The 12,990-nt window shown below is 43.5% G+C and overlaps 1 protein-coding gene across 1 annotated transcript in view; it reads right to left on the bottom strand.

Annotated features, from left to right (window-relative positions):
- Window positions 1-8,124: 8,124 nt before the first annotated feature.
- Window positions 8,125-12,990, bottom strand: part of LOC121862630 (phosphatidylinositide phosphatase SAC2-like) — a 192,007-nt gene continuing 187,141 nt past the window's right edge. The window contains 1 exon segment of the mRNA XM_042360948.1: window positions 8,125-8,233. Within this exon segment, the coding sequence (XP_042216882.1) occupies window positions 8,143-8,233 (91 nt within the window). The 3' untranslated portion in view covers window positions 8,125-8,142.

The raw sequence follows: 12,990 nt of genomic DNA, 5'->3' as shown, positions 1-12,990 counted from the left end.
TTTCTCACTTTCAGCGGTACCCTGTGGGTTATATTAACCGCATAAAGTGAGGGTTGACTGTACTGTATCGTAGTTGTCTTTTGTTTCAAATATAATTAACAAAGATTGATGTTTCAAATGTAATGAACAAAAAATTTATGTCCAGTATCTATAAATAAACTTTAATAAATGAATACTTTATGTTTTACATCGTCCTGTGCTACCATACCATGCATTTGGCTACTTTGGGCTTGCTATGATGACGCAAGAGATCTGCCCTGGCAACTGTACCGACACTCACAGCTGGTGGTGCGTTGGTGCATTGTTTCCATTGTTTACTGGCAGTTACTGGTAAATATTTTTCAACCTAAAGAAACTATTACCCGTTTAGAGGTCGACCCCCAATTTTTTGCCAAATAATTTGGTCTTAAAAACTCGAACTACACACAGGTATATACGGTAAATAAGGACATGGGGGGGGCCAGGAGTTTTTTTGGGGAGCAGTTGAAATATCGCTGATTTTTAATATCCACGGGTATCTCTGTTACGTAACCCCCGCGTATGTTAAGGGCCAACTGTAGTATGTCTACCGGAAACGTGCCAGGTTAAGGGTTTATCGTGCGAATCGACATTGAGCACGATTAGACCTGGTGGTATAACAGACGTTCTCGTTCTTAACAGAACAGGCGCACTGAGAATATTGAAAGAAGGATGTTATTTGTGTGATTTTCTGGTTTATCATAACAATGATGTATCACAGCCTACGCAGTTCCCAGTTGGTAGTATCGTTTCTCAATCTCAACAAACTAGGCAGGAGAGGATAGATCAAATAGCACCACATGTTAAGGTGATTGATCATCCTTATGGCAAGACACGACTCTTAGAGCTGCTTGCCGAATACAGAAACATTGTAGCTTTGCCAGGGGAACAGTTGAGGCACACAGATTTAACATCACATCACATATCTTTAAAAGACGGCACGAATCCAATCTACAAACCAGCTTACCGACTACCACATAGCCAGCGCGCTGTAGTTCAGGGTATGGTTCAGGATATGTTGAATGAGAAGGTTATCACACAATCTAAATTTCCTTTCAATAGCCCTTTGTTCTTAGTCCCAAAGAAGGATGGCGGCTGGCGCCCAGTTATTGACTTTAGGCGCGTCAATGAAAATAGGATCCCAGATAGGTACCCTATGCCTGTCTTGAGTGATATATTACAGTCGACCCTCATTAATTCGGACCCCTTTAATCCGGATTTCGGATAAATCGGACGAAATCTGAACTGTCCGTATCAAATTTCTGGTTCTGGAATTGTCCCAGTTGCAATTGGGGTTGCAATTTCAAATTCTGTGTCATTACTAAGGAATAACGAAGTCTCTGGTGCACTGCACTCTAAGACTAAGAGAAAACGGAAGACTCAGGCGTCCTGAAGCGAGAGAAAACGAACTCCTATGACGGGGCACTCAAATAAAGATAGACATAGCTACATGTTTTGTGGACTACCCACTGTACAGTATCCTTTTCATCACTTTGTAATAAACCTAGTCATGCCTATGTGTGTTTCTGATAATTACCATAACATTATATCTTTAGTGGGTTTGAATGAGAGTGGTTGTACAAACAGAAGCACTCACACTGACAGACTTGACAAGTTTTACCAACCATAAAGACAGTTGAAGCTTTAAACATCACTCACACTGGATCTTGCAAATTCCACCTGTAATCAGACATATCTAAGTTGCCTCAACAATTGCAACCCCAGTTGCAATATCAAATTCTGTGTTATTACTAAGGAATAACGAAGTCTCTGGTGCACTGCACTCCAAGATTAAGAGAAAACGGAGGACTCAGGCATCCTGAAATGAGAGAAAACGGACTCCTATGACGGGGCACTCAAATTAATCGGTTAATTCGGACAATCGGCTAAAACGGACACCCTTTCCCCCCTATTAGTCCGTTTTAACGAGGGTCGACTGTACAGTCATTAGGCAAGGATAATGCTGTGTTTAGCAATTTGGAATTGCTTTGCGGGTATTGGCAAATACCACTCGATGAGAAATCCCGAGAGGTTTCCGCTTTTAGTACTCCTATGGGCCATTTTGAATTTCTACGAATGCCTTTTGGTCTCAGAAATGCCCCACTGACATTTCAAAGAATGATCAACACCCTGTTTGCTGAATTGATAGGTACCACAGTCTATGCTTATTTGGCATAGTAGTCAGTAAGGATGTCGATACCCATCTTGTCAAACTGCGTGAAGTGTTACAAAAACTTGCCACAGCAGGTCTTAAAATTAAACTTTCTAAATGTGAGTTTTTAAAATCCAGAATCCATTTCCTTGGTCATGTAGTTGACGGTGACGGCATTCATACAGTTGATGATAAAGTTAAAGCTGTATCTCAGTTTCCACGTCCTACATCGGTTGATGAAGTGCGTAGTTTTCTTGGTTTATCTGGCTATTATCGTTCTTTTATTAAGAGCTATGCAACATTGGCGTCACCCTTAACTAGGTTACTAAAGAAAGATGCAACGTTTGCGTGGGATGCTGAACACGAAAATAGTTTTGTGGCATTGAAGACGGCACTTACCAATGTCCCTGTTCTAGCATTCCCTGATTACACTCAAGCTTTCACTCTGTGTACCGACGCTTCTGGACTAGGAATCGGGGCTGTACTCATGCAAGTGGATTGAAAAGGAAAGTTTAGAGTGATTACATTTGCAAGTCGTAAACTTAATGATGCCGAAACATGTTATTCAGTAACGCATTTAAAAACGTTAGCTGTTGTGTGGGCACTGAAAAAGTTTAATGACATATCTTTTGTTATAAGATAACTGTGTTTACGGATCGTGCGGCAGTAACAGGACTGTTCCATGGCAGGAATCTTTCAGGCTGATTTGCACGCTGGTATCTGACAATTCAGGAATTTGACCCGAAGTTTACATATTTACCGGGAAGAGCGAATGTGGTCGCCGACGCCTTGTCTAGAAATATTGCACCAGTGATGCCTGTATCAACGTTCACTCTTTCACAACTAGAAGATGAGCAACGACACGACCCGTTATGATCAGCAGTCATTTTTGCTTTAGAGTCGGGAGAGGAAGTTAAGCTTCCCAAATTAATTCTTCTGCTCAGTCAGTTTGAGTTACGACATAACATATTCCATCGATCGAAAAAGACGTCTGAGGGTATTATTACACAAATAGCGTACCTGACACGTTGTGTAAAACGATTATAACGTTGTTCCACGATGTTCCTCAGGCAGGTCACCAAGGACGTGACAAGTGCCTTGCGGAAATCAGAAAAAAATACTTCTGGAAAACTAAGAAGAAAGATATAGAATTACATATTGCTAAGTGTTTGTCATGTGTTCAACATCAGGGTACTATAAGGTCACCAGCTCCAATTCTACAATATCCTAAGTTTATATTGGAACTCATCGATGGGAGGAGGTGGTAGAGCGAGTGTGTGGTGGGTAGTGGAGCGAAGGAGGAGGATGGCGGGAGCGGAGGAGGATGGCGGGAGCGGAGGAGGATGGCGGGAGCGGAGGAGGACGGCGGGAGCGGAGGAGGACGGCGGGAGCGGAGGAGGACGGTGGGAGCGGAGGAGGGTGGGAGTGGAGGAGGGTGGAAGAGGAGGAGGATGGCGAGTCACTGAGACTCTGCGGCTGCGGCTGCCTCCTGCTCTGACTGGGGTTCCTCCGCCACTGCTTACTCCTCCGTTGTTGGCGGGAATGTCTCGGCAGCAACCGCATCTGAACTGGCAGCTTCACCAGTCACCTTTATGTTGTAGAAGTTATACCGACGCTTAAATCATTGAAACCATCCTCGGCTGGCCATAAAGGTCTCTTCCTTCGATCCTTCACCCTCTGTTCCCTTCATGTCGTCAAACAAGTATCTGGCCTTATGCTGGATAACCATAAGGCTCACAGGCGCATTACGTTGATTCTGGTCCTCCATCCACATTGCCAGCATCTTTTCCACCTTCTCTATCACAGTGCTTTTAGTACAAGTTGTCTTAGTAGCACTCAGAGAAGAACCACTTCCAGCACTAACCTTGATCTTGTCAGCGTTGGTCCAGGTAGTACGCATCATTGTGGGAGTTAGACCAAGCACAGCGGCTATGTCCACAGCACGTTCCCCTTTTTCAAATCAGGTTAATACATCAATTTTCGTAGCAAGGGTTATGGTCTTACATTGCCTCTTCACTACACTAGCATCATCAGTAGCCCTAGATGGGTGCTTGGAAGCCATTTTGAATGGTTATAGTACAGTTTTAGAGCAAAGGCACTTAAGCACACACAAATGATGTGAAGTTGTAACAGAGACTGGCTTGGCGTCGCTTGGGGACGCTGTGACGTTCCGCGAATGAAGGCAGCGCGCCGGACCGAGAGAGAGAAGCACGGCCGTAGAAAGTAGATTGTGATGACGCAAAACGACGTATTATCGGATCACTGGGTCGTTAAACGAATTTTTGGTCTCTCTAAATTTCAGCGAAGTAGTACCGAAACAACGTTAAGCGGGACGACGTTAAGCGAGGACTTACTGTATGTATGTTAACTTGTCGAGTTAGAGAAACAATTAAGACCCTGCAATTGTGTGTAAATGAGGCAGAAAGTCAGATTAGCAACCTGGGACTTGGTCACAATTTTTGTGGTGCCATATGGCAGCAGGGTCTACCATTAGACAACACATAATGCTTCCAATAATTTCCCAGGCGGTAGATCTTTGCTGCGCACTGAATATAGGAAAAGTGCAGAGAACAGCGTCGTGACCTGTACATGGCCTTCATCGACCGAAACAAGGCCTTCGACTCGGTCAACAGGGAAGCCCTCTGGTGGACCCTCAGCCGTTTTGGCAGCCCACCAAAATTCATCTCCATTGTGAGGCAACTCCATGATGGCATGAACGGCAGTGTCCTGCACAATGGCAACCAGTCTGAGTTCTTCCCCATCCAAACGGGGGTAAAAAAAGGATGTGTACTGGCACCAACTCTCTTAACCATCTTCTTGGCTGCCTTCCTTAATCATGCCAGTGCCAATTTAACTGGCAGAGTGGACATCCAGTACAAGATGAAGGGTTTTTTCAACATAAGATGACTCCAGGCAGGAACAGAGGTGTCGGAAGCTTCCATTACTAAACTTCAGTATGCAAACTACCTCACCCTTGTCGCTCACACTGAACACCACTTCGGTCTTGAGATGAATGTACAGTTGCCACCAAAAGTCCTCCCACAACTTGCTACACAGGGCTGTGGGAGAACTTTGGCTGGCAACTGTATGTAAGACTCAATTTCTCTTTCAGCCTGCCCCTGGTTCAGCCACACCTCCACCATCTATCCAGCTTAACGGTACTATACTCTCTAATGTTACCCACTTTCGGTATCTTGGCTCCCACCTGTCCACCATTGCGGACATCGATGAAGAGATTGAACATCAGATCAGATGTACTTCTCAAGCCTTTGGCAGACTCCGTACGCTTCAGCTGTAAGGAGCTGAAATTATTAACAAAGTTGCAAATATATCGAGCAACGGTCTTCCCCATCCTGCTATGGCAATGAGACATGGGTCACATACAGGAGGCACCTCAAGGCACTTGAAAACTTTCACCAACGTAGTCTACATTCCATCCTCCGAGTTCGCTGGGAAGACAAGAGAACAAATGCCAGTATTCTTGCTAACACCAACTGTAGAAGCATCGAGGCTACCATTATCTATGAGCAACTATGCTGGACTGGCTATGTTACCCGCATGGACGAGAGTAGACTGCCAAAGCAGCTACTTTACAGCCATCTAACGAATAGTAAACGTAACACTGGCGGGCAACTGAAAAGGTATAAGGATAGCCTTAAGGCAAACCTGAAAAAATGCCAAATCGACCCCCTTCACCTGGGAGACAATCACTCCACACCGTAATGCTTGGAGGATCATCACACAAGAAGGTGTCAATACTTTCGAGTTAGCCCGACTGCATACCGAGGCAGACAAGCTGCTGCCACCTCCCGTACTAGATGTAGTCCCCCACATGTGCAACATCTGTGATCAACTCTGCTGGTCCCGTATCAGCCTTTTTAGTCACCTCAAAACTCACCAATGAAGGTAACATCCTTAATAACTCATATCATTGTATCATAGCTGGATGATCGTCATACTCGATTCTGAGTAACGGCAAATTAGTAAGTAGTAGCATGCTTGTTTTATATGTCTGCTTCATTTTCTTACTTGACAGCGTGCAGTAGAGAAGTATATCAAGGGTAGATGGGAGTTTTTGCAGGGTGGCCGGTCCCTAATCCCCTGAATTTTTTATGTTGTTAAGGGACCAAGTGCTTCGATAACCGTTGATTCACTGACCAAAGACATTTCACGGTCCTTATATGTGTTGGTTATTGGTGTACACCTGTACTTATTGAGTGGGTATGTGTATTTAGTGAGAAATTATCACTATACAGTGCATGTGTTATTGATTTTTTTTATCAAATATTCATTTAATTCCATCTTTACAAACAAGGAATGTCTTAATCTAATAACTCAATTTTTTTAAATTCAGATAAATTAACTATAGGTGTTACCGCCAGTAGAATAAACGAGAGTGAGTGAGTGAGTGAGTGTGAGTGTGTGTGTGTGTGTGTGTGTGTGTGTGTGTGTGTGTGTGTGTGTGTGTGTGTGTGTGTGTGTGTGTGTGTGTGTGTGTGTGTGTGTGTGTGTGTGTGTGTGTGTGTGTGTGTGTGTGTGTGTGTGTGTGTGTGTGTGTGTGTGTGTGTGTGTGTGTGTGTGTGTGTGTGTGTGTGTGTGTGTGTGTGTGTGTGTGTGTGTGTGTGTGTGTGTGTGTGTGTGTGTTGTGTGTGTGTGTGTGTGTGTGTGTGTGTGTGTGTGTGTGTGTGTGTGTGGTGTGGTGTGGTGTGATGTGTGGTGTGTGTGTGTGTGTGTGTGTTGTGTGTGTGTGTGTTGTGTGTGTGTGTGTGTGTGTGTGTGTGTGTGTGTGTGTGTGTGTGTGTGTGTGTTGTGTGTGTGTGTGTGTGTGTGTGTGTGTGTGTGTTGTGTGTGTTGACAACGAGCTTTGCTGAGGTGTGAAACAGCTGGCCCTCGCCTAGGCTGAGCTAATGTGGAAGAGTAAAGCGCAGATAAAGCTCGAGCAGTCTCTACCCATCCAGTGAACCATCAAGTCAGGGAGTTAATAAGTCCTACATTATACCCGAAACACTAAAGTTTTATAGGGTTTAACACCCCACTCTACTCAAATATATTATATGTAGTCGTTAATAGTGATAGAACATACGAATGAATTAATTATCTCATATGTAGCATATGTAATTTGTATTCTGCAGGTTTTGACCGAATAAAGAACAATCGAATCCTACGTGCAAGGGTCTCCTTATCCCACAGTTGCTCATTGGGCGGTTACAATAGGCTTAACCCTCTGTTGTGTTGGTGCTACTAAAACTTACCAATTACCTACTGATCCAATCATTACTTGCTTTATCTTGTCTGGATAATAAAGAATAAAGTGGTAATAATCAAATGATAATAATTTACAAGTCACAGTATTGATAACTGCTGGTGTGATCTGGTCACACCGAATGTATACTGGTGGTAACTAGAGTGCACAAGGAATTACAATAATACTTACAAGTATTTTTAAGGCGTTACTAAATTCTGTATCTTATAGTGAACTGCTCCTCCACCTCGCAAAATATTTTAAGAATAATTGTGGCTCATATTTGTCAAAATACTGTATTTTGAGTTCAAAGAAGTTGGATCCTTGATTTTCTCACTTATATATGTGGTTTTGTTCTTATTCTGCCCTTATAATAATGTCCACCAAGCATCCAAGTGATAGTACGGAGGGTGATGGTGTGAAGAGGATGCACATTATGCAGAAAGTCAGAACTACAGGCATAAATAAGGGTGATTGAGTGTGTGACCTGAGGAAGGGTTATAATGGTGGTAATATGGCCATACAGTATATCATACCATGAAATAAGGGTGTAGCAAAGCACAGATCATGCACAATGTTAGACTAGCTGACTTCAGTAAGCTTTTTCATAAGTAGTTTGAGTAATGAGTGCATATTATTTCTCCACGTCAAGATGTATACAATACTGTACTGTATATGGATGAGTATCTCTGAGACCTATTAAACACTGTCAAGATAAAAATTAGAAAACTTACCAGGTAAAGGGACCCATTTCAATTTTCTCCAGATCAATAAGTGAAACTCTCTCATAGTGAAGGATCCGGTCTGACTCCTCATCATACCTATCATGATAAATAACAATGATTAGACACATTTACTGTTGTAAATAATATCATGGGTTCTGTTATCTGACAATAATAGGGATCATACCATATTTTAGCTCTTAAAACATTTTCAGTAATGTTTCTCTCTCCCATTTTGGTGGGGGATGGATCAAGAGACAGTGGATTTGATGGGTGGGAAGGAGAAAGCCAAATTTTTTATTCCTCTAACATTTTGAGCTACACAAAAATCTGTGTAGCCTGAAATTTTAGAGAAATAGAGAATCTTTGCTCTTTCTTGTTTTCCCTACCATCCACAAATCCACTTGTTGTCATGGATCAATCATAATGGGGGAAGTCTTAGTGTGGCAAGATACTAGACAAGTGTATAAAGCTAAAGCCATCATTTAAAACAACATGTAAATATTCCACATTTACTTACTCATACAGTAAGTCCTCACTTAATGTCAGGGTTACGTTCCTGAAAATGCAATGCTATATGAAACAACGTTCAGCGGATTAATTTTCCCTATAAGAAATAGACAAAATACGGGAGTTACGTTCCTGAGCCTCCCTTTGCCCCATGAAATACATTACATATACATAAATTCAAAGCTCCTTGTGTGATGCCTGGTGAGGTGCTTGAATGCATTACTATAAAGTCACATTCATTGATATTTTATAAGAGAAAACTCCTCAACATGACAGATAAATAAATACCCAGCTGTCATAAAAAATCAACTCCCCTCTGACTTCCAGCAAGGGTGACGGTGGTTTTAAAGGCTTAAAGTATTTATCTTATTAAATGTCACAGACTAAAGTTAGCAGTATATAAATTGCATTGCTGAAATCCTTGCAAGACAGCGAATAATATGAATATAGACATCATAAATTTTGCACAAGAGATAAAAATTTTAGTCCCTCAAGTACATTTAAGTTCTGTACATGTTTTTCAACTCGTATTTTCAGGTAAATATATGTAACTTTTTTCATTTATTTTTACTCATTTACAAGCACACACCATCCTAAATGCATATTGTGACAAAGGTAAATTAAATATTTGTCCTAAGGGAGACGGTGATGTGCTGTAAAAAATAGTCCATGACGACGCAAAATGACGTTGTACCGAGACATCGGGACGTTAAACAACATAAAGCGGGCCGACTTTAAGCGAGGACTTACTGTATAACAAAAATATGATATAAGAAAGTATACAACTTATATATCTTTAACAACCTTAAGTGTTGACAGGTGACACCACTCCTATTACTACACCTAGTCTGGTACTACTACTGTTTTTTGGTTTTTCTTAAATGACCTCCAGCCTCCAGCGATAGCCACACCTTTGCCGCCATTTTATAACCATAAAATTAACTCTCCTAATACATAAGTAGCTACCCTAGCTGTGTTGAGTTAGTTGAGCAGCAGATCTATGCTTTTGGGGACTGAACAATGAGACAATGTGGAGCCTCTCGGAGGGTGGTGTCCTACCGTGGCCTAGCGGATGAGCCGCCCAGAGGGCGGCGATTCTGCTACTACATACATGTAACAACACACAGACACGCCACGCACATAACTTTATTATTAATATTATTTAATCAACAGAAAATACACCTCTTTCTTTCTGTCTCAAACACACACAGAAACACACACACACACACACTCTACTACTACTACTTTTTTTTTTATTGGCCTCCAGCCTCCCCCAATAACCATACCTTCACCACCATTTTATTACCTTACTATTAATATACTAATACATAAGTAGCTATCCTAGCTGTGTTGAGTTAGTTGAGCCGCAGATCTATGCGGCATTCAGTGACTGTAGCCTCATAGTCAATATCTGCAACTTTTGTCGGCTTTGGGGCCGATGCTCTCGTTCCCCTGAGGCAGAGCAAACCCGACCTAAGGAGAGAGAAGGACAGTCAACATCTCATCTAGGCTGTAACATAACTTCTGGGCTGCTGCTTCTGTTTGGATAGCACCTCCGCGAGTCTGGCGTAGAAGCATCATGCACTTGGTCCCAACCCACCAGAAGTTGTGAACACTAGAGGAGTGAAGCTACCTTGATCAACGTTCTGAATTCTCTCCCAGTATGCCCTTATCTTGTCGTTCTCATTTCTCCTGTGTGCACTGTCGAGAGCTAAGTTACGGTGGTATTCGGCCATGGGATAAAAAATCCTGATGTTGAAGAATGCTCGCTGTCCCCGCGTCCAGAATCCTTGAGCACTGACGTTAACACGGGCTTCGTTGGAAATTCTCACCTTCCAGTGGAAGGAGGGTCGGTTCTACCCTGACATCACGGCAGATTTCCTTCAACATATTTGCTGTGAGATCCCTAACTTCGTCATGCCTCATACATATGAAGTCCCCTTCCTTGCACACCATGGTGTGATCGACGCCATAGAAAGAGCCACACACGCATTGGGAGGGCAAACCATCTACTGGCCTACCGTACCTTAGAGCATTGGCATGTGTAAATTCTTATTTATTGAGACTGAAACCATTTGCCCTTATCGGTAACGTAGTTAACCAGTTCGAGGCACCCACCTCCTGCTCTATAACTGCTTTTTTTTCAAATTCTCTGGTACTTGCAGCAACAGTTGCTGCAACTTATCACTTTGGCCGTTCTGTCGTAATGGACCTTCGAATCTTGTTTACTTCACTGGAATCCACCTCCCCTGTTGCATTCTGAGCTATTATGTGGTCCATGAGGGCTGCCGTGAAGTTAACTGAGTTTTGATGTTCGGTGGCAACAATCTCCTCTGGATTGGTCAATCCCATTCCTCCCAGTCTCGGTGGTAGTGCAAGGAGTGATCTTTCTGCTGGGATTAACTGAGGGTGTTTCACTAATTTGGGAATGAAATTGACGCTGATAGTTTCTATCAGAGGGTGGAGGAGGGGTCCGATATCAGGGATAGTACGCATCAGGTAGTTCCAACGATGCTTGATTCCATGGGTGAATGCCGCAAAAGCCGCATGAGGCTCTGTGTTAGCAATCTCAGACAGAGCTTGGATTTCCCTAACCCACTCATTTACCTTTCCCGTTACGTACTCGGTCTTGAAGTCCGTCGTGCCGATTACTGCGCCTAGGTGTCTTTGGCCATCCTTTGTTATTTTGACCTCACTTCCACCGAACACCTCCATTGCCTGTTCATAATGTTCTGGCTTCACAATGAGGAAGGACTTGCTGGCGTTTGGGTGATACTCTATATGTGGGCCTCGTGATGTTACCAGGTCCCACCACTTTTTTATGTCCTCCACTTTTCCTGCTCCTGTAAGGTCATCAGCGTACACCACTTGCTTGACCTCAGTTGTTTCAAATTTTATTGTGTGTTGGAGCACGGATAGGCCCATTGCTGTCATTCGGAATCGAGTATGACGATCATTCTATGATACATTGATATGATTTATTAAAGATGTCACCTTCGATGGTGAGCTCTGAAATAACTAAAGAGGATGATGCGGGATCGGCAGGGTTGTTGACAGCTGTTGCAAATGTGGAGGGCTAAATCTAGTGCGGGAGGCGCGGCGACAGCGTCTTTCCGGCGTTGGCGCCTGTCTGCCTCGGTTTGCAGTCGGGTTAACTAGAAAGTATTGACACCTTCTCCTGTGTTGCTCCTCCAAGCGTTACGGTATTGAGTAATCGTCTCCCAGGTGAGGGGGTCGATTTGTCACTTTTTCAGGTTTATCTTAGGACTATCCTTATACCTTTTCAGTTGCCCTCCAGTGTTACATTTACTATTTGTTAGGTGACTGTAAACTAGCTGCTTTGACAGCCTTCTGTCGTCCATGCGGGTAACATGGCCATTCCAACGTAGTTGTTAATGAATAATGGTAGCCTCGATGTTCCCACAGTTGGTGTCAGTGAGAATACTGGCATTTGTTCTCTTGTCTTCCCAGCTAACTCGGAGGATGGTGAAAGTTTTCAAGTGCCTTGAGGTGCCTCCTGTATCCTGTATGTGACCGATGTCTCACTGCCAAATAACAGGGTGGGTAGGACCACTACTCGATACACGTGCAACTTTGTAGATAATTTCAACTCCCTACAGCTGAAGACACAGGTACGGGGTCTGCCAAAGGATTCGGATGCACATCTGATCCGATGTTGAATCTTTTCATCGATGTCCGTGGTGGTGGACATTAGGGGCCAAGATACTGAAAGTGGGTAACAAAAGAGAGGGTAGTGCCGTTAAGCTGGATGGATGGTGGAGATGTGGCTGAACCATGGGCAGGCTGAAAGAGAATCTGAGTCTTACGTACATTCACCTCAAGGTCGAAGTGGTGCCACGTGATGGTTTAAAGCCACATTAAGATTCTAGGAGGAAGTTTTCCGCCTCAGGAAGAAATCTGTTTAGGAGGATTCGGGCGATAATCTTGCCAGCGACGGACAGCAGCGAGATCCCGTGGCACTTGCCGCTGTCTGACCGGTCCCCTTTGTTCTTATAAATATTGACAATGGAGGCGTCTTTAAGAGCTTGGGGTGTTTCCTCCTTTTCCCATATATTCTCCAGGAGAGAGTGGAGACGAGTGGGAAGCAGAGGTCCTCCTGCTTTAAACAACTCGGTTGGGATTCCACCAGGCCCTGAGGCTTTGTTATTTTTTATCTGTTTGATGGCAGTGGCTACCTCATCCATGGATGGAGTATAGCTAAGGTGAGTCATTTCTGTAGCAGATTTTTCGTTTCGGGGTTTACTCCCATAGCCGTATACCTACCAAGGTTAATCCGCAAGGCAGCGGGGCATTGGTTGGTAGGCGCCAAGACGTATTCACATGCC

The sequence above is a fragment of the Homarus americanus genome, unplaced genomic scaffold (assembly GCF_018991925.1).
Source record: "Homarus americanus isolate GMGI-L3 unplaced genomic scaffold, GMGI_Hamer_2.0 scaffold31037, whole genome shotgun sequence".
Classification (NCBI taxonomy): Eukaryota; Metazoa; Arthropoda; class Malacostraca; order Decapoda; family Nephropidae; genus Homarus; species Homarus americanus.
This window is presented reverse-complemented; position numbering and strand designations above follow the sequence as displayed.